Consider the following 23,878-nt stretch of genomic DNA (forward strand, 5'->3'; position numbering starts at 1 on the left):
CAATTTAAAGTACAGATGCTAACGGAGTTGATAGAAAACTAGAGTGATACATAGTACAAAGTACAGAAAGCTGTTAGAAATCTATAATAGTATGAGTTATATGACTATCAAAATTTGAAGCTTAAAAATATTTTGCTTAAGAAGTTATTAAGAGATCGAGTTACATAAAATATTGAATTAAAAAGTTTAGAGAGAATTAATCTCAGCAAACCAGTCAGAGGCTCGTTCACTGCGATTAATCCTTGCTAAATAAGGAAAGAAAGAAATACAACTCGTTCACTGTGATTAATCCTCGCTAAATAAGGAAGAAAATAAATACAACTCGTTCACTGTGATTAATCCTCGCTAAATAAGGAAAGAAAGAAATACAACTCTTTCGCTGTGATTAATCCTCGCTTAATAAAGAAAGAAATTAACACAATTCGTTCACTGTGATAATTCCTCGCTGAATAATTCCTCACTAAATAAAGAAAAAAATAAACACAACTCGTTCGGTGTGATTAATCCTCACTAAATAAAGAAAGAAACACAACTCGTTCGCTGTGATAATTCTTCGCTAAAAAATAAGGAAATAGAAGGCAAAAATAAGCAGTTATTCTAAACAACAATATTATGGACCTCAACATGTGCATTAGATAGCAAATAGAATTTTTTAGAATGCATTTTAAGCCCCTTAAGAACATAAACGCGAGTTTATTCCATTCGTAAAATTTTTCATTACGCTTCAGTTCAAATTATCCTCAGGTTAGATAATATTTGTCACGAATTTTAAGAAGCGTTCTGGTAGTCACGTTTTCAATGACGAAATAGGATTCGGTATTTATGCATTCTTATAATGAAAAAATTCTTATGAATGAAATAAAAACCGCGCATTTTTATTCATTTTTTGTCATTTTTTTTTAATTCTTGCTTAGCAAATCGTCGCGTGACTTAACTCACGTTTCGTTTTGAAACTTCCGGGAATCCTTAAAATATACAAATATTCTTGGGACAGTCATTTCTCGTGACGAAATAAATGGCGTCACAAATGAGAATCTTTCTCCGGCTTCGAAATTTTTAAAGTTTAACTGCGACACATGATTAGAATACCTCTTCGCATCACGTGACTAGCGTAAAACGTGCGCATTTCTTAAAGTTTCTTTAAACGGTTGAACATTCCTCCGGTTTTAACATAATATTTACGCAGATAAGAATTGCAAAATGCGTCATTCATGTTTTAAAATCGTGCAAAAAACACTGAATGCAGATTGTTAGATTTAGATATTTCAAATTTCATTTATAGTTATTTTTTTAAAAATGGGTGCTCCCTATGAGAGGATTTTAAAAGTCTTTTGTTAATTTTATAATTAAGAATTAATTGGTATTTTTGATTAATTTTAAATAAAATTCCAATTCAAATTTTGAAAACTTCCGCTTTGGTGCCAAGAAATAACTATGCTTAATTTAGTTAAGTTATGCTAACGCCATGTTTTAAAGCAACTCTAGTGCTACTTTGGGGACTGACCTGGTAATTTTGAACCACGTTTAGATGATGAAGACGACACCTCAACTGGCATTGCCTCTCCAGACTTCCACACCACCCCTGTAAATGGATGTTTGACCCCGACGGATTTAGCGTGCACCATTCCCGCTTATACGATGACTTTTCGGTGGAATTGGATCTCGAACCTGAAACTCTCCGGTTCCGAAGCCGAGACCTTACCATCAGGCCACCGTGACCAAGAAATAACTATGATTCCCCTACTTCCCAATCAATTTCTTTGAACGGTTTTTACATGAATCATCATATATAGTATCCAGCCATGTGAACACTATCATATTGAAATTCTTTTCTTATTTTTCTGTTTATTATATAATTATTTAGATCCCTTGCTTGAAAACTTCAAGCATAGAGAAATTTTTAGCCTATCGTAAACATTAAATGGAAGATTTTGGAAACTAAAATCAATGCAAACAAAGCATATGATGCAGTAATAAATTCAATTAAGAAGTTTCGAATAATTTCATGGAAACTTTATTTCATTGCAAACAAAGCATATGATGCTGCAATAAATTCAATTAAGAAGATTCGAATGATCTGATAGAACTTATTTCGACAGTAAAATTCGTTGTCTATTTATTTCAAGTTAAGATCAGAAAATGACGTGTCAAGAAACACCCAGGCATCGAATATCCAGAATCCAGAAATAAAAAAGCTGCGCTTTATAGATTACAGAATTTTATTGTTTTACGAAAATCGTGAAATACTAGCCGCCTTTGGTGATCAGAATGTTTTCTCAGATTGTTAGCTTTTTTGGCTGTTAAATGATTTTTATCGAAGTTTAAATAGATAGATATTATTGCATATAATTTAGTTTAAAAATTCACTTGATGCGACTGAAAAAATAAGAATTCATTGAATCAGTTTATTTAAAATTAAAAAGACGAAACAAAAGTGAAATCTTATTGCAGTGTTAATACTTAGCAAAACCAAGAAATTTAATAATATTACGAATGAGTTTGAATTCCATCTTAACATTTAAAATCATTGTATCAAATCAATTGAGTATTAAATTTCATTGAAAAATATTGTTAAAATTAAGGGGGAAATAGTGCGGAAATGAGATAAATATCATTAAAATGATTATTTCTTAGAGTCTTGTGATAATGCAAAGAATTTTTTCTAAGATAATTAATTTTAAAGGTATTAACATCGATTTCCATACTTAAATCGTAGCGATTACCCATCTATCGACGATTAAGCCTAATTTTTAGCTCATTTGAGCTTTCTCTTTGAAGCCTATTTTTTTATTTCTTTCATTTCTTTTTCTTCCTTCTGACTGAATGGACTTCGTGGTGACACTGCGAGCACTCTCCAGAACTTTTCTTGTAATATTTTGAACCTCCATTAATTACCTAAGTGAAGCGTTGAACTCGTTCAGTGATGTTGAAAAAACTCTCAATGAAATTCGTATGATGGTTTGTTTACTTTGACTGCAGCCATTCCACGACAAGTAATAAGAGCGACTTCTATGCTACGTACATTAACGTTTTATATACATACTAGCTGGTATTCGACACGTTGCTGCCATAAAAGAAATAATTTTGGAAATATCATTTAAAATTTGAAAAACCATTTTGTTTAATTAGGAATGATAGAAAGAATAATGGGCTAGTAAAGCCTGGTTGATAGGGCGTTGGATTCGCATCTCTTGAGTTGGGAGTTCGAACTCCGCCGGCAGAAGATACTCCGTGTACATGGTGGTTGGTGCACGTATAAATCTGTCGTGGCATCAAAGTCCTGCAAGTCGATACAATACCACTGAGGATAGTGGATCAGAGGCGATCGTTCCCTGATTCAGGTCTAAATTACGATTTGTGGATGAAATGTATGAATGAAGTTCGCCCCTTGAAAAGAGCTGTAACGCATGAGTAGCTAAGATGTTCTCTTGACCCTAGATGGCTCTTCCGAAACAAGAGACACTAAAATTCGGCTTAAAATCGTTGACATCGCCAGCGGGACTGTCTATGACAAGTACCATATGCAACAACAGAAAGAAATATTTATTTTCATTTCGAAAATGAATACATTCATTGAAATTGAATGATATATAAAATATAAGTATAAATAATATTTATTCCTATACATATATGTAATGATATTTTAATTCTAATTTCAATTTAATTAATTTCTTAGATTTTATCTTAATTTAGCCCATAGTAACTTCATTCTAAAATATTCTCTTATTTCGTGATCCAATTCCACTTTCGGTTTAATTCATTCCTTTGAAATCAAATGAAAGTGATATCTTTGGTGCCCTTAAAAAGATGTCAAAGGTCACCATGTGTATTGGTGCGTGGCCAGAAATCCTATCTTATATAAAACTAGTGATCATTTGTTCGTCCCTTTTTGCTTCTTTCTTACTTCTGCTTTTGTGGCGCTCTGCGCCTTCTTGTATATAATCATGCCTGCCACTCGGAATAGAATGAAACGAAATTAAAAATACAAAGTCTCGTCTATGTCTTCAAACATGCCTTCGGCTGCAGCAAAAGTAATATTACATATTATTTAGCCGACAGGATTCGAAAAATATTATATAATATTATTGTGCTGTGCTTATAACCTTCACGCAAGTACAAGCAATATGTTAGCAAAGTCTTATCGCCATGGAATGAACGGTATGGCAGCGCATAAAATATGAAGAAATAAACCTTCATTTTTATATATTAGCATGATAATTGTATTAAGCCTATAACCTTCGCGCAAGTGCAGCAATATGTTGGCAAAGTTTTATCGTAATCGGATGAACGGTGCAGCAGCGCTTAAAATATGAACAAACAAGCCTTCATTTTTATATATTAGATAGACTGCTGTTAAATTTCAAAAATACTAAAATGCTTGCATACGATGAATAGGAAATGTGACGAATCCGCCTTCCTTTAAAAAGAGATAATTTTATCATATCTTTTGTCACACTATAATGGGCATAAAAATGTAAGCGTAAAATTTGATTTGCAATAAAGTCAGAAAATCTCATATCTTTCTGAGAAAGGATACGTAAATTAAGCTTTACTGTCATCAGTGTTTATAATTCGAAAAATTTTCGAGTTACTCATGTCAAATCGAAGTTGTGAAAGCGAAATAAAGCTAAGAATTTCCGTGTGTATTATATTATTCCATGTGCATTAATTGAATATATAAATATCATAATATTAACAAAGCATTTTTAGACTGACATGCTACTAGCAAATTGGGTTATGTTAAAAGAAAAAAAAAATCTTTCAAAACACTCTGATGGGCAGGTAGTTGGACTCGCCAGTTTTGGCATCCAGCCACTTCTGAGGTATTAAATACTAATTTTAAAATTTTAATTAATAAATTAATCATAATCTTAAAGTTTTCACTCATTAATTTCGGAACTTATTATTGCACAAGTAAGCATTTTGCTCCATTTTAAAATTCAAAACATTAGCTTTATAGTGATATCAATATCATAGGGTTTACTTAATATTATGATATATATTTTACATCAGTACTTTTCATAATTTCAATTATTTCTTTTATATAGATACACATTGCTTTAGAATTAAATATATGTTTTTACATCCTATAACTAAGAATTAATTTTAAAATTGAAATATAGATAGATGGATTAAATCTAAAACAATATTACGGGGCGCTCTTTGGGTTAGCAGTTTTAATTTTCTTAAAACTTTATTCATAAACATTTATGAAATGTGAGGATAATAAATTAAAAGAATTGAGAAAAAATTATAAAACATTTATATTCTTAACTGTTGCAATAGTATTCAGTGATTTTTACCGTTAACATAATAATATAATATAATAACATTTATAACATTTTAACACATAACATTTTATTGTAGCATAAAGAACAATTTTTTTTCTTCCGTATAAAAAAGAATTTCTTTCCTTATTATCTACATTAATTAAAATTTCCATTAAATTGAATGCTTTTAATTGTTTTGCAATGTTTCGATTACAAAAAGGAAAATAATTATTTCATTTAGGAAATATCATAATAATAATAGGGATATCATTATAATACAATAATTATCATAAATAACAGTAATAAAATAAAATCATCAAAAGGCTGCTGCTTCTTTATTGAAAATTCTCTACTCATGGGCATTTTATTTTATGTCTGCAATTGTAAATATTCGTTTTTTAAACCATTCTTTGATATTTGCACAGATGATTTTCTGCTATTTGTTTTATTTTAAATATGTTTCAGAAACCGACAATAAATAATTACCTCCTATTTTATTTTTTAAAAAAATCTTTAATGATAATGGGTGACTTATAAAAAACTACAAACTTACATTGAACATAAGAATGACAGATAAATTATATCTTTTGATAATTTTAAACATATATTTTAAATTATTTGTTTTATTTCAAGTAACAGGAAATTATTATTTTAATAACTTGCAAACAAAAATTGAAGTTTACTATTAAAAATAAATTCATTTTTCATATTTCAGCATTTGCTTTGTTTATTTTACTTTGCTACTGTTATTTTTGTAAATATCCTCTCAAGCGCTCACTTTCATTTGAAGGGTAAAAGTCTCCCAGTCCCCAAGTTCCTAGGGATCTCACTTCATGTTTGCCCTCTCATTCGCTTTCTGCTTTTCATTTGATTGTTCTCTATCTCGAAACTTGGGAGTTTTCCAATAGAATCTGTCGCCGGTCTGTTTGTTTCTTATTCCTTATGGATAATCTAAAACCTCATATGTTGGCACGCGTGGGGCCAATCCCTCGAGGAGGGAGTTCTTAATGACAAAATTTTCAACTGCTATTTTTGATTTCTTATAAATGTCGAATACAGGTGACGTTTCCCTAATGAAGTATTCCTGCACTGTTTGTGAGCACATACCCTGTGCTCCTGTTTGCAAAAAATAGAAGATTCTGTGCAATAAAAATCAGAAAACTAGTCATCCAATTCTTCACCTTATTTTTATGGAATTTCTAATAAGAAATTCCTTCTCACGGTTACGAATATTTCTTCAAGGCAATAAAAATTATTTTCTTCATAAACTACTAATTTCACAAGAAAGTCGCTGGGTTTCCGCGTGATCGTTAAAATAAATTTGCCCTGCTTTTCCTCGCGAGCTACTTATTTCTCATACTCCACGTGAACGTCTACTTTCCTTGACTTCCAAACAAACAAAAAATCTTTTCTGCATAGCTTTCAAGACAACTGGAATGCGTTGCCATCTGGGAACTAATCCCGACAATAAACATGTAGATTATACTTACTTTTGTCTTCTTTTAATATTCTTACAAAGTTGGAATAATCACCATATATATCAGCAACATATGATTGCATTCACTACGATCAGAAAAAAACTATTGGAAGTTTTTTCCATGAGATTAGAGAATAGCAACCATGCCGTACAAATAATTATCGCCGATATGAAAGAAAATGTACCAAACATCGACACAAGAGGAGAAACCTGATATTCAGTAGAACAATAAAATTTGAACTGTTGACCAATTTGTTGAGATTTGTCAAAATAATTTTAACCATCGGAATTTTCAGGCATTTTTGAAAAAAATGATTATTTATTTCTATTCTAGATTCTAGACATTTTAAAAATTCAATTAAATGTAATACTAGCAGTACCCACACAGCGTTGCCCGTGGCATAACGCCCGAGAGGAAAAATTAGCTTTAAACTTAAGTCTACCTCCACCCGATATGATATGGGCATGTCACGCAATATCAAAAAAACATAAAAATATATTTACAAATAATCAAAAATAACTACAAAACCATTTTTTATAGCACACATTCAGAAATATCGGTTAAGCTGTGATATACAGTCATTTAGCGCCTTGCGAGGTTGGCAATTTTTCGGTGGCGCTTTTGCTGCCGTTCGTGCTACATTCTGCCATTTCGCTAAAATTTGGCGATAAATTATTTTTTTTGGCGAAAATGACTGTCTATCAAAGCTGTTCCAAAATATTTAGACTGTTAAAAAGGTAAAAATATGGTATGTTCATAGACAAAACAATACACTAAAAATAGACAATAGAAAAGCTGTTTTGAAATTCAAAAATATACAAATAACTCATTGTACCCACTGTTCCACACTTGTTTATCAACTCTGTATAATTTGATATGAAAATAAAATTCAGCCTGCTTCGTAATAGTGGGCCACATAAAGTTGTCTATGAGAAAAATTCCAGCAGTGTGAAACGTTTGCCCTTGAAATAATTAAAATCGCAATTATAAAACTCCTTTTTTGATATGACTTTAATATACTAAAACCTTTCCCAATAAATGCCCTATAAAATGGTACAAATATCTCCTATATCAGTTAAATATTTCTCGAGTTTTTCTGGTTTAAACATACAGACGCTTTCAGGAGACTTCATTTTATACTATGTATAGATTTAGATTTTATCACATCTTGTTTAAATCTTTTATCTTTTATATTTCGTTTGCTTTTTTATGATTCTGAGAAATCAAAATTTTTATGTGTGCCACGTGTTCAGATTATATTATATGATTGGCACAAAAGCACAAATGCATTTTGTGCCATTAAACTCCACAAAGAAAAGGTATTGTATTCGTCAAAAAATTTGAACTTGATAGTTCGACCTTTCAGACCTACTTGAATCCAGAAAATAGATTTTTGAAATTATGTCTGTTTGACCTTGAACTTGAAAAAATCAAAAATACTTTTAATTAGACGGGTGAAATTTGGTATCTGCTTTTAAAACCAAATTTATAGATTTCCATCAAAGAAGGGCGAATGCAATAAATACAAAAAAGTAAACACTTTGTTGTATAAAATTTAATTCACAGATTGAGCCAAATTTTGTGCCAAATATGATGATACCGTTCTGTACTTTCGCAAATAATTAATAAATGTAAGCGCAATAGTTAAAAAACGCGATATTTTAAATAACTGAAAACTGGAAAGTTTCAGCATCTCAACTCTAAATTTGTATGACACTTTGAATCAAAGGGTTGACTTTCTGATGATCTGTACTATCACTTGTATGAAAATACGATCATTTTAAAGCGCAACGACTTTGATAAATGAAAGTTGCTGATTAAATTTGTTACTAAAATTTTAGTTCTTCATCAAATTTTGGTTTTAATCGTTAAATAAAAAAAAATCCAAATTGAATAATTGATATTCTTTATTATATTGTTAAGTACAGAACACTTATATATGGGACTCTAAAAATAAAAGTCTAAGCGCTTGCGTATTTCTAAACTTTCTCTTAAGGTCCTGAATTTAAAGCGAGGAGAATTAGTCTATTGTTGTTGTTATTGTTGTGTTGTGATTTATGGCACTTTACAAGCCCGCTGACAGAGTCTATTGTTAGGGAGTGCAAGGGAAAGTTTAGGGGATTCTACTTCCGTTGGATATTCTTGTTTACCGAGGCTGTCTGCTAACCTCAATCTAATTTGAAATCCATTCTGCACGTAAGAAGCATCTCAATCGATCGACTAACTACGATTCGCAATTGAACAAACTGTCCATAGAATGCAGAATTTACATCTTGAAGAAGGGAACGTATTGAAAAGCTTCCCTTGCATCGGTAATGTCCTCGGGGTTGAATTTTTGATACATTTCAATAAAATGTATTACAAATGTGTATTTTGTGTCTTTTCTGCACATTTGCTGTTGTGCAGCGCCATCTGTCGGTGTTCCTATATTTCTTTTTTGCGTAATCTTTTCCCCCATGTCTTGAATAGTATATTCAACTATTTTGGAGCCTTCACACTGAGTAGTTCGCTGTAAAGAGAGCTCAGAGTAGAGGGTGTTTTAATTCTGACCACCTTGTTGTATACAGATAATGTTCTGTTTAGAGAAGTTTTTTTAATCTTTTAAATAGGAATAGTAAATATTTGAAGTGTAAATATATAGAAATTTTGAAATGAAGATCACATGTTGAATTTCATTAGTTTTCTTCGTTCCATTACACATTTCACATATATAGACACAGATATAGATAGGCGTGAGACTAAAAATTGGTTTTTCTGACGAATAAGATCTTAAAAGTGGAGATAATTCAAAATCTCAAGATCTATTTTCTTTATTTATATATTTTCTTTTTTGTATATTTCATATACGAATAAGCAACAATAAGTAAAAATAAGGCTTTTATAGATAAGGAATTTTTTTAAAAATCATTATCAGAGTGTCCTTTACAACATGCCGAACACACGCTTTTTTTATGAAATGTGAAAGTCACAATTTTAGATAATTCCATAGTCATAACATCACATTTCATCACGTAAGCCAACATTTGAAGAGGCACTCATTCGTTATATCACCTATCCGGAATTTCCCATCTTGTATCTTATCTGAATGAATCCTCCAACTTTCATTTCAAAGTCCAGGAGCTACTACAATTCCAGAACTATGCAGACAGATAGTTGGATATGCGACGCTATTCTTTTTTAAGCACGCGGATTCTCCATTTGAAATACGACTGTCAAAAAGTGACAGCTAACGCAGATAAGGCGTAATCATTGCCACTGTTACATCTAATTTCCCAGTAAAAGGTCTGTAATGATTGTTGTTATCGTGTGACGAGTTAATCATCAAATAAGGATTTTGATAGGATCATCCATAATGCATATTTTGATATTTTAAATACAGGATGCTCATAAATTAATGCTGGAGTTTCGCATTTTTTGACATTCGAATAAAAGGAATTACGAAAAAAGGAGCAGAAATGTAAAATACAACTCAAAATTTTTTATGTGTAATGCGTTTGTAGCAAAGTTGCATTGTCAGTAATTATCTTAGAATTTTTGAAAAACTATAAAAACTGTTTTTAATCGGTAAAATTGTTATTTTAAATATTTTTTTTGACTTTATTCTTTTTAATTCATCTATTTGTTACCGCTAAAGTGCAGAAATCAGTTAATCTGCAGATAAGCTAGATAATCAGCAAATAAACTAAGGTAATCCGTTAAAGTGCGTAAAATTGCTTCATTTTTCAAATATTCTAGGTAATCTGTGAATTACCTAGGTTAGATAAGCTGGATAATCAGCAAATTAATTAAGGTAATCCCTCAAAGTGCGGAAAATTGCTTCATTTCTCAAATAACCTATGTAATCTGCGAATTACCTAGATAATCTATCAACTAGACACTCGTTAATCTGCACGTTACTTACTAAGCACTTATTAAAGTGAAAATATTTTTGCTGGAACAACAGCAACGTTTCTATACTCTTAAATGTTTGTTTATTTTTTGATATCTAAAGAATCGCGTTACTACGTTCAAGCAAGCAACAAATTAATTTATATAATCAATCAATTTAAAAACTATAATGCAAATAATCAAACGGTAATAACAGTTAAGGAAATGAACTTGCGAAACATATGTTAAAATTATGCTTTCTTATTAATGCAATCTAAAGATTGGAAACACTTTCAATTGCATGAATTTCGAAATTTTTGCGATAAGCACACTTATTTGTTGAACTTTTAAATTTGAGGTCACATTTTTTGAAACATTGCCCGGTACCAAGGGATTATTTTATTGCTGTTTAACGTAAAGATATTTTCTCTATTTGCGCTTGATTGAACTTTTTGTTTGATGCCTATTTCTTGAGTTCTTTTATATCTCCTTTTCCCTTATTGAATGTCCTCTTTGGTGACATGGCGAAGTATCTTCAGAACAATTTTAATAACATTTTGAAGTTCCATCAATTAACTAATTATTATTATTTGTTAATCGCTATTACACAGGGTGTACTTCACGAAAATTTATAAAAAAGACAGACGATTCAAATTTTAAAAATTCAGGAAGTGCTTTTATTCCATTTATATTTTGTTTCATTGCCAAAGTTTCTGGAGAAAGCAGTTCTGATTGATATGTGATGTTGATTAAGCCTGCCTTCTGCAGATTGTCCAAGTGTCTGTAAAAACAGTTTTTCCATGATTGATAAGTGATATTGATTAAGTATATCTTCTGCAGATTGTCAAAGTGTCTGTAAAAACAGTGTTTTCATGATTGATATGTGATGTTGATTAAACCTGCCTTCTGTAGATTACAACGACTGCAGTTTCATTTACTGGAAGATGGACTGGAAGTCCGCCGTGGCCACTTGCGAATCGGACAACAAGCAGCTGCTGTGCTACAAGTCCAAGAAGGAGATGGACGACATCACGGAGGCGTTCAGGCTGGCTGCTTTCGGCAGTGCCGAACTCGAATTGTGGCTATCCGGGAAAAACTGTTCGGAACCGCAAGTGTGAGTACCTTCTTTAAACGTGTCTATTTCTTATCGATCATAAGCACACTTTCGTTTTGCAGGTGAGTAAAGAGACCAATTGTTGTATGAGGGTTCCCCAAATGAAAAGCGGACACTTGCAATTTCGTCAGAATGACTGCAGCTATGGCAGCGTCAAGGAACTGGGATATAAAGGGCAGTAGGAGGTGTGCGCTGCATACGGCTTTCAAACTGTGAAAACTGTTCCCATTAGAAGAAACTGGTCGAAAGTAAAGTCTTGCTATACATGGATGCGCCCAGATCGGAACAGCGTGCGGTAGTGCGATTTTTGATTCTTCGATTGCCGTGGATGACTCTTTTTGATTTCCTGACCCAAGAGAACACTATCAATTCAACACAATATCACAGTACTCTGACTAAACTATAGAAAGCAATGAAAAGCAAACGGCCAGTCCTTATCACACAATAAGTGATCCTTCTCTGTGATAATGCCCGCCCTCGTGTCTCCCGCGAAACCAATACAACCTTAAAGAAGTCTCTTTGGGAAGTGTTGAAACACCTGTCGTATAATCCGAATTTGTCACCCCGTGACTTCCACATCTTTGCTCCATTTAAGAGAGCATTAGAGGGGATAGGTCTCTATTCGGACGGCGAAGAGAAGGAAGCTGTGCGGGACTGCCTCGAGAATCAACCACCATCTTTCTACAACAAAGGCACAGACCTGCTACCTAAACGATGGGCATGGCAATTTCTTTTAATTTCCAATAAAGGTATTCTTTTCATTCCACTTGTCTACTTTTCATTTGGACAACACTTATATGATTCTTCTATTTGACAGTAGCTAGTATTAAGTAGTTACAATTTTTTCAAAATACACAACCAATGCAAACAATTTTAACGGAGTACTGATGAGTTGGCGACAAAAGAGAACGTTTGTTGAGAGAGATATATAAGTATGAAGCTTCGAATGGGTCATGGAGAAATAATAGGGCTGTTATAAATACAATTGTGTTGGAATCGGCGCATTTTTTAAACTATTTTTCATTAAAGGGCACTATTGATGAATTTTTTCTTCAAAAGGAAGTAAATGCAGAAAGAAATAGCAAGCTTTGTTTCTCTTCCGCTTCCTGCCTTATCGAAATACAGGGTCATTCATAAATAATTATACAATTTCAATGCACTATAAATCAAGAACAATCTAAGATATTATATGTCACCTGCAATAGAATTGAATGGAGTTATTTTAAGTTTTGTTAGAGACAGTCACAGATGTTCTATGTGTGACTCCTTAGAAGGGACCTTACAATTTATTTCTGGACACTGCACAGAACGAATTTACTTTAGGGGAATCTCGCATGTATTGCAATGTGAATTTGTGGTTCTCTCTTCCCCAAAAGGGAACATTGTGCTTGTGTACCTTCCCACCGACAGGAAATGTTGCTTCATCAATGAAAACTAAGTGATCGGCAAAACCATCCTTTTCAAAATGAAGCTGCAAATTGGCACAAAATTCAAAGCGCTTTTGTTTGTCAAAATCATTCAGATTTTGCAACACCTGCGCTTCGTATGGAAACATTTTCAGCATCTTTCTCAAAATTCTCCAGACGGTGGGCTGAGAAATCTGAGCTTCACGACTTCCCCTTTGATTTGATTTTTCGTGAATTCGTTGAATGACGACTTCTTGCGATGCAATCAAACGTCCAGGATTTCTTCCTTTGCACAAACAGACCGTAGTTTAAATTTTTTTCCTGCTATTGATAGATAGGTTTTGTAAATGGAACTTCTCTACTGAATTGTGATTTAAAATGCAATTGTACAATAGTTGCGGATTCCATTTTGCTAAATTGGAGAATACAAAAAAAGCCTCCTCCACTGCAGACGCCGCCATTTCGACTGACTAGTCACATGACACACCTGCTTCTGCCTATGTGACTTCTGTCAAGGGCGAGACACAAACTTTAAGAGTACAACCTTAGGATTCTTTAAGGTGGCTCCTGTCTTTGACTATTAATGTTTTACAGCATCTGGAAAGTGTATGTTTCTTTATGAATCACCTTCTATATTTGTCCGATATTACGCAATTCTTACATCGTATCCACCAACTCGTTTGAAACAGAGTATGTAAGACGAAAAGCCATTCATAAGGGGCTTCAAATTGACTTTATTTTAAAATTTATTAAATGGCCATTGATTTAATTTTTCAAAAAAAAATTATTCCAGAATTTCATTGAATTTCTTTAAAGATAAGCATGCAACCCATTTATTCTTATTTCGAAAAAGATGAGATTATAATTTTAGATGCAGGATTTATCCTTACTTGGTTTATTAATTTTTTTTAATTCTAGAATTTAGGCAGTAGTCAGTTACGACGTGTTTTTACATTCGTATAAAAAAGCCCTGTGATTTTTCAAAAAACAGTTGTAAAGACAAAATTTTATAAAGAAGAGAAATCTTACTTTGTGGGGAGTGATCACGGAAAAAAAATGATAGCGTTCGCGAGCGAATGAATTCAGTTTCAATGTCTGAGACAAAATAGAAACTTCAAAATGTTTGATTTTCGCCGCTTTTTTTTTCAAAATCATTCATTATAACATTATAGGTTACCATAGAATAAGGCTTTTAGAAAAGTTTTTTTTTTTTCGATTCTAGAATTATACCGGATAATAAAGAACTCATATGTAATCTTCGACAACCTATTTTTTTCTATTAAATCGAATTTTTCAAAAATAATGTAGTATTGATCTGAAATTTTTATTGGATATTACCTTTTATGTTGCACCTATTTATATGAGATAACAAAAATTTTACTCATATATAATTTGATTTTTGTCATTTAAATAATTATTGTCATTTCTAACTAAGTTGTGATTTCTAACCTATTTTTGCTATTATAGCATTCGGCAGAGTATAGGTTATACTCTATTATATACAGTTCGATTTTATAGGGTATTTCAATACCACAATTTTGATTTCAGAGTTTTCCTCACAGATTTTAAAACTTTCATTTAAACGTGAAAAATCAGTATTTCGACACCCACCCACGCACACACAAACACCACCCTTCCATCTTTTATCGAAAAACAAGTTCTTGAAAAATGTCTGTCTGTCTGTGAAGAAAGTAACTCAAAAAGACTTTAAATAAGACGGCTAAATTTTGGTATGTAGTCTTTATGCCAAATTTGTTGATTCCTTTCAAATTTTGAGAAAAATCTATTTAGAAGTTGTCTGTGTGCGTGGCTAGAGTATCTTGTATGGTGTGGAAGAGAGGTAATTGGATGAGATTCGAAATTCAAATATACGATATACTGACTCCTTGCACTCGCGATAGAATATTCCCTGTAGTGAGTCCAACACCTCAGTTAACACACCCCATTTCAGACGCATTCAGTTTTGCACATGTACGACGCCTTGAGTTTCCAGGACTTAGTGAAAATCTTTCATGAATTTTTTCAACCACTGCAGTTTTGGTGGGTGTTCACGCTGGTCTGGTTTTAGTTCATTATCACCCCAGGTTTTGAAACTGCTTCACCCACCCATCGATTAGGTTCGCGGTGGGCTGGTGGAAAGTTCTCAGCTTCGGAACCGGAGAGTTTCAGGTTCGAGATCCGATTCCACCGAAGAACCGTCGTGTAAGCGGGTCTGGTGCACGCTAAATCCATTGGAGCAAACGTCCTCCTGCTGGTGTGGTGCGGAACTTTGGAGAGGGGGCTTCCAACTCAGGTGTCCTCGTCATTTGACTGTGGTTCAAAATTACGAGGTCCGTCCCAAAATAACCCTGGTGTTGCTTTAAAATGGGGTGTTAATATAACTAGACTAAACCCACCGATCGATTTTCTGAAATTGCAACTGTTCTTTACCAAATATTATACGGATATCTCTTTGAACACCGATAAAATAAAATGTTTTGCACATTCCAAAACACAGAATGCTTTCTTTTGTATGGATTTCTTTGATAATGTGGCGGATTATTTTTTTTCTTAGTGGCAATTTCGCTACTGGAAGAAATTTTGCTGTTGCCAGATAAAATTTATGTAATTGCAATTTCAAAATCCATGTATTTCAGCTAAATACAATCTATTACCCCTAACAGCACAAAAAAGGTAATAGATAGGGGATAGGGGTAAAAGTAAAGGCACACATGATACAATAATGTATAATATTGATTAATATTCGTGATATGTTATAATATTATGGAATTTTAAGTAATATTATATAAAATCACACAAATTGTACAATAGGCTGTGCTACCTAAGTACGGTATTCGTATTATGTAATTTTTGTGCCTTTGAATTCCCCCTATATATAATTTCAGAAAATGATAATAGCATTTTAGCATGTTTAGAGAAATTGTTTGGATCTTAATGGCGATGAATACAGCTCAGTGATCACTCTGCCACCTATCGAAAACCATCAAAAATTTTCCGAACAATCCAAATAAAACCACGTAAAATTCCACTCGTACTGCTCAAAAATTACTCCAAAAATCATTGGACAATATTAACGCAATCTTTTTTTTTATTCTGCAGAATGGACGAGTGCCTTATTCTTCATATTAGAAAAACCAATTTGAAACTGTGGCACTACTTCCGACAAGACTGCACAAAGAAATATCCTTTTGTTTGCTGCGTAAAGGAAAATGGTAAGAAATAAAACAATAGTTTATGTTACGTTTTGAAATTTATGGTGTTTTAATATAGTTAGTGACCAATAATTATTTCTTAATGAATAAAAGAATTTGCTTTATGTAAATGTCACGCGACTCTAATAATAATAACAAAAACAATAAAAAAATCTGAAATGTTAATTCCTTAACTTCTTACACGGTTCCAAAATCGTGTCCATATCGTTTGAAGGTTATACAGAGTGATTCAAAACTTATCGTTCAAATTTCGTGGGGAGGTAAAAAATACATCAGGAAACAGATTTCACATAAAGAAATATGTCTGCAAACGTCATCTGCATGGAAAAAATGGTTGATTTGATTTGATTTAGTGGAGTTTTGTGGCGCAAAAACCATTTTTGATTATGCTGCGCCAAACGTATGGTATTGATTAAAACATTGTATATACACTGAAACATAATCATAAGCTAATCATAATAATAATATATAATCATAAACTACTTAGTATTTGTCATGCTGTCAATGTTTATGTGAAAAAAAACTTATAATTGAAACATTTTTAATTAGATCAAATGGTAAAAACCGATCATTTTTAAGAAAGTGAAAAGATTTGGATGATTCATTTTGTGAAGAATGTCTTTCAAAATGATAGAGGAAGACTGAAAGCAACGGATGCGTTGTGAAATGAATTGTGGACAATCAATTAGAATGTGTTGAACTGACAATTGGCATTGGCATTCTGTACACTGAGGGGCGGGTTCTCCCGGCAACAAATGCTTGTGCGTGAGTAGAGTGTGACCTATTCTTAAACGAGTGAGAGTTGTATCATTCTTTCTGTTAGGTAGACTGGGCCAGTGATCAATAATGTGTTTAATTGAATGGAGTTTATTTGTATTCTTGAGGTCCCATTCACTTTGCCATTTTGAGTGGAGCTTGATTTTAACATATTTTTTATATCATTGAAAGGGACAGGGCAGTTTAAAATAGAAGCGGCAGATTTTGCTAAATTGTCAGCTTTTTCATTGCCAGCTATCCCGACATGAGAGGGAACCCAGCAAAGGAGAATAGAGAATCCTTGATATGTAAGATGTTCGTGCAGTTCGAGAATATTAAAGGCCAAAGGGTGACTTAAGTGATGTAGCAATGTCAGTGACTCAAGGACACTTAAGGAATCTGAATATATGATATAATTATCAGGAGGACTATTAGAAAGTAGAGAATAAAGCATGAAGAATAGCAGTGGCCTCGGCAGTAAAGACATAGCATGATGGGTGAAGTTGGAATGAGATTGGAATTGATAAAAACACATGCAAATGAAGTATTAGAAGAGAATTTTGAACCGTCTGTAAAAATAGGACTAAAATTCACATATTCTTCCCTGTGGTGCGCAAAAAGTTGTTGGTAAACTGTAGGAGTCGTATTAGATTTCTCAAAAGTTTTGAATGGATTTAGACACGTTATACCATAAGATTTCCATGGGATGAGATGATGTTTTAAAATCGGCATAACATGAATATCAGTCATACCTAAGCTATTTGTAGCTCTTGAGAAAAATGAAGGAATTATTGTTGGCCTAGTATTTTGCAAGCGATGTATGAAACGACTTTGTTTGTAGTTAAAAAAATTTGTGATGGAAGAGATGAAATTTTAAAATAATAATGAAGCGTCAACACTTTCCTTCTGTGATGTAGAGAAGGCTCACAACACTCAACATACAAGCTTTCGACAGGAGAAGTGCGAAAGGCCCCACTGCAAAGTCTGAGAGCAGAATGATGAACAGGGTCCAAACTTTTTAGCACACTTTGTTTTGAGGAACCATAAACCACACATCCATAATCGATCTTAGAGAGTATGGCTGCTCTGTAGACTCGAAGTAATAATGTTCTGGAAGCCCCTCAAGACGTAAAAAATGGACAAGTGAAGTAAACACAAGGAAACGGTACACTTAAGTAGTAAAGAATTTGACTTTTATTCCAAGAAGGTAAAGTACATTCATTATCAGTAGGTGCTCGAAATTGAAACCATTTATACGGACTCGGGATTCACAGCGCCGCTAAATTAACCGCCGAACTTTTTCAAAAACACCTGGCATATCAAGGGCAATGCCGGCAGCGGCTACTGTTCGTGCAACAAGATCCATTTCACTGCCAACGGGGTCTCGTACACGTGGTCTTACATGGTGCAGCACAAAAAAATCCATGAGCGATTAATCAGGTGACCTGGATGGCCAAGCGATCTATTCCATTTCTGCCGATCCTTTGAACTCTGAATATTAGATTCAGGTAATTACGCGCAACAATTGTGCTATGGTCTGGAGCTCCGTCATGTTGATACCACGTATCTCGGCGGATATGCCGCAGGCATTGTCCATGATGTTTGTTTCTGAAAATGTTCAGAGAGCGATGTGAATCCTGTGTTCGTGTAAATGGTAGCAATTTTGAGTACCCATTGTGAGTTTGTACTTTATCTTGTTGGAATAGAGGTCACATTCGTTACCACTTAACTGTACTGTTTCCTTGCTTTCATTTCACTTGTCAATTTTTGTCCATGCAGATGACGTTAGTGGACATACTTTCATATGAGAAATCGATTTTCTGAGATATCCCTACCTCCCCTCGAAATTTGAACGATAAGTCTTGAATCCCCCTGTATTTGGCATGCATAATATTTAGCATGCCATCTGTTATGCATTTTGATCTCGCCAATAGTATTTCGTCGTACCATATATTAATCGAATGCACATTTAGGAAAAATATCCCCCCCCCCATTTGGTCTGAAATTTCATGCATGCGCTAATTTCTCGCTTATTGTTCAAGACAAGAATAAAGAACAATGTCGACTTTTTAAAGTTTAAAGATTAATTAAATATTTTTACTTACTTAATGGCAAAATATGTAGAATTCATTCAAGCAGGGAACTATTCATGAATATTTAGATTGATTTAATAAACATCCCCCCCCTCTCTGAAATTATGCGAGATTTATTAGGGGGTGCTATAAAATATTTAAATCATGCACGGAGGAAAAATAAAATATTAGGCGCTTGCATGTATTTAAATCAGCGACATCTGTTGGTAAACATGCGAAGTATCTATATAAATGACAATGGTTTTGAGTTTTGCCAATTTACTATTACTTTATTGTAATCATTTTGAAAGTTTTTCATTTAGTATTATTGATTTATTCTGTGTATAAAGACCCCAATCATGGAACGCTCCAAATTGAATTTCCGACATTCATTGCTTTTTTTATTTTTTTTTATTTGAAGAAATCTGCTGCTGAAGCCCATCAGACACTTTTAGAAACTTACTGGGGATGCTGTTCCGTCAGATCCCAATTGTCAGTTTTGGTTTCAACGATTTAAGAGTGTTTATTTCGACATCAATGACAAAGAATGGCCTGGGGGAAATCAAAAAAGTCAAAAGCAATCAATTGCAAGACTTATTGGACTAAAATAGGGAAAAGGTGTAGAAAATGATGGAAAATATTTTGATTGATATACACTCAAGAGCCAAAACATTATGACCACCTGTCAATAACGAGTTGGCCCACCTTTGGCGCGCAACACAGCTTCAACCCGCTTTGGCATGGATGCCACAAGTCCTTGGTAGATGGCCAGAGACAGATTGTACCAAATGTTTATTCAACAGTCACGCAAATCCGAGATATTGCGAATTGGTGGTCTTTGAACTCTAAGCTGCCTTCCCATATCATCCCAAAGGTGTTTTATTGGATTGATATCCGGTGAGTTAGGCAGCCAGGACATTAACTGGAATTCAGCATCATGTTCCTGATACCACTCCAACACAATTTTAGCCTTGTGACACGGGGCGTTGTCCTGTTGGAACATTCCATTTCCAGCTGGAAAAACAGAGGCCATGTAAGGATGCAACTGGTCCGCAATGATGTTCAGATACCCTGTAGCATTCATGGTATGCTCTACCACAACCACGGGTCCCAGAGACGCCCAACAGAATGTCCCCCAAAGCATAATACCGCCACCACTGGCCTGTGTATAACCTACTGTACATTGTGGGAGCAACTGTTCACCTGGAAGATGGCGTATCCTGACACGCTATTGGCGTGATGCATGACAAACCGTGATTCAGCTGACCAGGCAATTCTCTCCCACTTATCCATGGACTAGTCGCGATGTTCCCGGGCCCAGAGCATGCGCAGTTGGCGATGACGGTTGGTCAGCAAAGGCACACGAGTGGGACGTTTGCTGCGTAGCTCCATATCCATCAGTGTCCGCTGAACAGTGTGCTCTGATACTATTCTACTTGGCCCTGCATTGTATTGGGCTGTCAGCTGAGCCACTGTCCAGCTCCGGTTTCGCTTCACCATGCGAGACAGTCTCCGACGACCTTTTTCTTTGATAGCGTGTGGATGTCCAGCACCATGTCGTCTACTGCTTCTTTCACTGTCATTCATCCACTTTGCATAAGTACTAACAACTGTAGATCGCGCACAACCCACAAGTGCTGCAGTTTCAGAAATACTTGTTCCGAGCCTTCCAGCCATTACAATCTGCCCTCTATCAAAGTCGCTTAGATCCGCAGCCTTTCCCATCAACACAGAAGTAAGTGAAAGAATGATTCTTCAGACTCTCCAGCAGCAGTTAAATACCACTTCCACCTGATCACGTGCCTTCCACGTCATCCAGGCGAGTTCATTGCAAAATGTAGGGGTGGTCATAATGTTTTGGCTCTTGATTGTATATTATACCAATTTTTCTCAATAAATTCCTCTTTAAAGTGAAAAAATGATCAAAATGCAATCAAGTAACTAATACGTGGTGTCTTTCTATGATGGCATGTCTCTCTAAGCTCCGTTCCGCACCTTCATGACTATGTAAATTATATCAATAAACTGTTGTTGTTATTACATATGGTACTTTGCAAGCCCGTTGATGAACTGTCAGCGATTTACGCCGAGTTTGTGCAGTAGCTTCTGTGGGTAAAGGCCCCTGAGCACCCGAGGAAGTCTGACTTCTATCTCATATCAAGATGACACACACATTAGCTTGCACAACCCCTTTTTACAAGAGGCTCTTTCACACACTTCACAGATGCCCGAACTAGGACAGGAATCTGGAACTCCCAGATAACGGGGAAGACGCGCCACCCTAGGCCAGGACGCCGGTTCAATAAACTAACAAAGGAAACAAATATATTTTTTATTATTATTTTGGGTTCCAAAACAAATGAATTAATTCCCTATAAAATTCTATAGCCCATCGGTGATCTGTTAACAAGCAATATAACGATCCCTATATTCCTATGAATTATATCAGATAACTTATCTTCCACCTTATTTTTTCTTTATTTGTAGTGCGACCCTCATCGACTACTACAGCTGCACCAACAACAACTGCATCCACAATCACAAGCGCAGAAATTGTACCTGGCAAATCGACTTCAACGACCAGCACGACAGTGGCCACAACGAGTACTACTAGTACTACAGTGAGACCCGATTTCTGCAAGAAAGTTCACAGAAGAGGTATAGAATGGCCAGAAACACCTGTTGGGGAAGTCGCCGTTGTACCGTGCCCAGGCAATTCGACTGGTAATTAAATCCTAAAATATTTCAAAGCTGATTGTTATAAATTGAGAAATCTTCAAGCCGGAATTGCAGCAAAATTATTGCAGCTTTAATAAATTTCGAGGTTGCTTTTTTTTTTTTTTTTTTTTTTTTTTTTTTTTTACTTTCTTGTGCGCAAAATATAGAGAAAGTAATATAAGCGTCAAAAAAATTCGAACTCGAGATTTTGACGAATTTTCAGGTTTTAAACCTCGATAGGTTTTTGAAAAATGTCCATCCTTCTGTTTGTGACAAGGATAACTCAAAAACGCTTTGAACTATACGGGTGAAATTTAATATATGGTCTTTACATCACATTTGTAGATTTCTAGCAAATTTTAAACAAACTCCGTTCAGAGTAAGTCTGTTTATCAAGCTGTTCGAATATAACAATAACTACAAAACGATTAGAGCTAGATAGATAAAATTCGGTACACAGATTTAACATGAACAGTGTAAACACTTATCAAATTCTGAACCAAATCCACAGAGGGTTGGACCGTTTGCCAGTCTGTACTTTCAGAAGTATGCAAACACGATAATTCAATGACTTAAATACATCAGATTTGGTATATGATTTGTGATTAAAAGTATAGCTCAGTGCCTCTCTTGAGAAAAACGAGACTGAAGCATAAATTCGATTTTCGAATACTATTAATGATATGTTAGGTATTTATCCCTAAAACATTCACCAATGATAACACTATGGATTCTGTAATAATACTAAATTCGCATCAAAGGTTAATATTTTCTAACTATTGTACGCCAATACTATGGAATGCGTTCTCTGCGTGATGATTATTTTTATAATTTAGAAATTATTACAGAATAATAAAAAAATTTAATTAATCAAAATTCTAACTAAAATATTTAAAAAATTGCGCTGAGTTGCATATTCCCAGCCTTCAAACTATATGTGTGCCACATTTGGTAGTTTTTGATCAGGTGGTTTAGTTTGAAGAATGCCAATACACAAAGAATACACACATTCATTTTTATTATTTCCGTAAAGATAAATGAATGAATTAATTATAGCATGATGTTATAAACTTTTATAATGCAAAATTGCAAAACAAATTTTGATATCGCCTATTTTTGTGATTTTTATAATTTTTTTAAATATTGATTCGGTTCTAATTTTTTCCTAAGGAAAGGCTCGGTGGTTATGTAAAGGCAGTGAAAGAATCAAATGGGACAAAAATGGACCTAATTTAAGAAACTGTAGATCTCTCGATATGCAGGATTTGAAAAATAAGGTATGCATAATAATGTTAAAATTTTTTACAGCTCTCTTAAAATCATGAGGAAAAGGAATTTAGTTTAGTTTTGTTATATTAACATCCCTTGTTGTTTAAAGCATTTCTAAGACTATTTTGGGACAGATCTCGTGATTTTGACACCTGAGATTCCCCCCCCCCTCTCCAAATTTCCACACGACACCATCGAGAGAACGTTTGACCTCGGTGGATTTAACGTGTACCAGACAAGCTCACACGACGGTTCTTCCATGGAATCGGGTCTCGAACCTGAAAGTCCTCCGGTTCCGAAGCGGCTACCAGATTTTCCGGTCTTGACCTTATCACTAGGCCCCCACAGCCCTCCATGAAGAAAAAGAGAAAAAAAAACCGGTATTCTGCTGTTATTAAGATGCAAAAAATATTAAGTTTTCTGCAATTAATTGTTCTTTAAACGAACACTGACACTAAAAATTCATCTCAAATGGTTTGTGGAAGCATTTCTAATAATTCTTCAAATTTGCTTTTCGAAAGTTCCTCACTTCTTTCATTATTTCCTTGAAATGAAGAGAAATTACCATTATTTCTCTTCACTATAATGGTCTATTTTACCTATAATCATTTTTACATTCTAACGTACAATTCGTTTTCTCGCCTTGAACACTGATACCAAATATCTAATCTCATTATGAAATTATCATACGGGATTGTTTTATGGAATAATGCCCT

The 23,878-nt window shown here is 34.1% G+C and overlaps 1 protein-coding gene across 1 annotated transcript in view; it reads left to right on the top strand.

Moving 5' to 3' along the window:
- The window catches only part of LOC129956854 (adhesion G protein-coupled receptor L3-like), a 68,173-nt gene that overhangs the window by 20,549 nt on the left and 23,746 nt on the right, over window positions 1-23,878 (top strand). Inside the window, exons 2-5 of the mRNA XM_056068810.1 lie at window positions 11,528-11,729; window positions 16,235-16,347; window positions 21,663-21,899; window positions 23,064-23,170. Of these exons, the coding sequence (XP_055924785.1) occupies window positions 11,528-11,729; window positions 16,235-16,347; window positions 21,663-21,899; window positions 23,064-23,170 (659 nt within the window). The remainder of the gene's footprint in view (window positions 1-11,527; window positions 11,730-16,234; window positions 16,348-21,662; window positions 21,900-23,063; window positions 23,171-23,878) is intronic.

Source organism: Argiope bruennichi, chromosome 11 (genome assembly GCF_947563725.1).
Source record: "Argiope bruennichi chromosome 11, qqArgBrue1.1, whole genome shotgun sequence".
Lineage (NCBI taxonomy): Eukaryota > Metazoa > Arthropoda > Arachnida > Araneae > Araneidae > Argiope > Argiope bruennichi.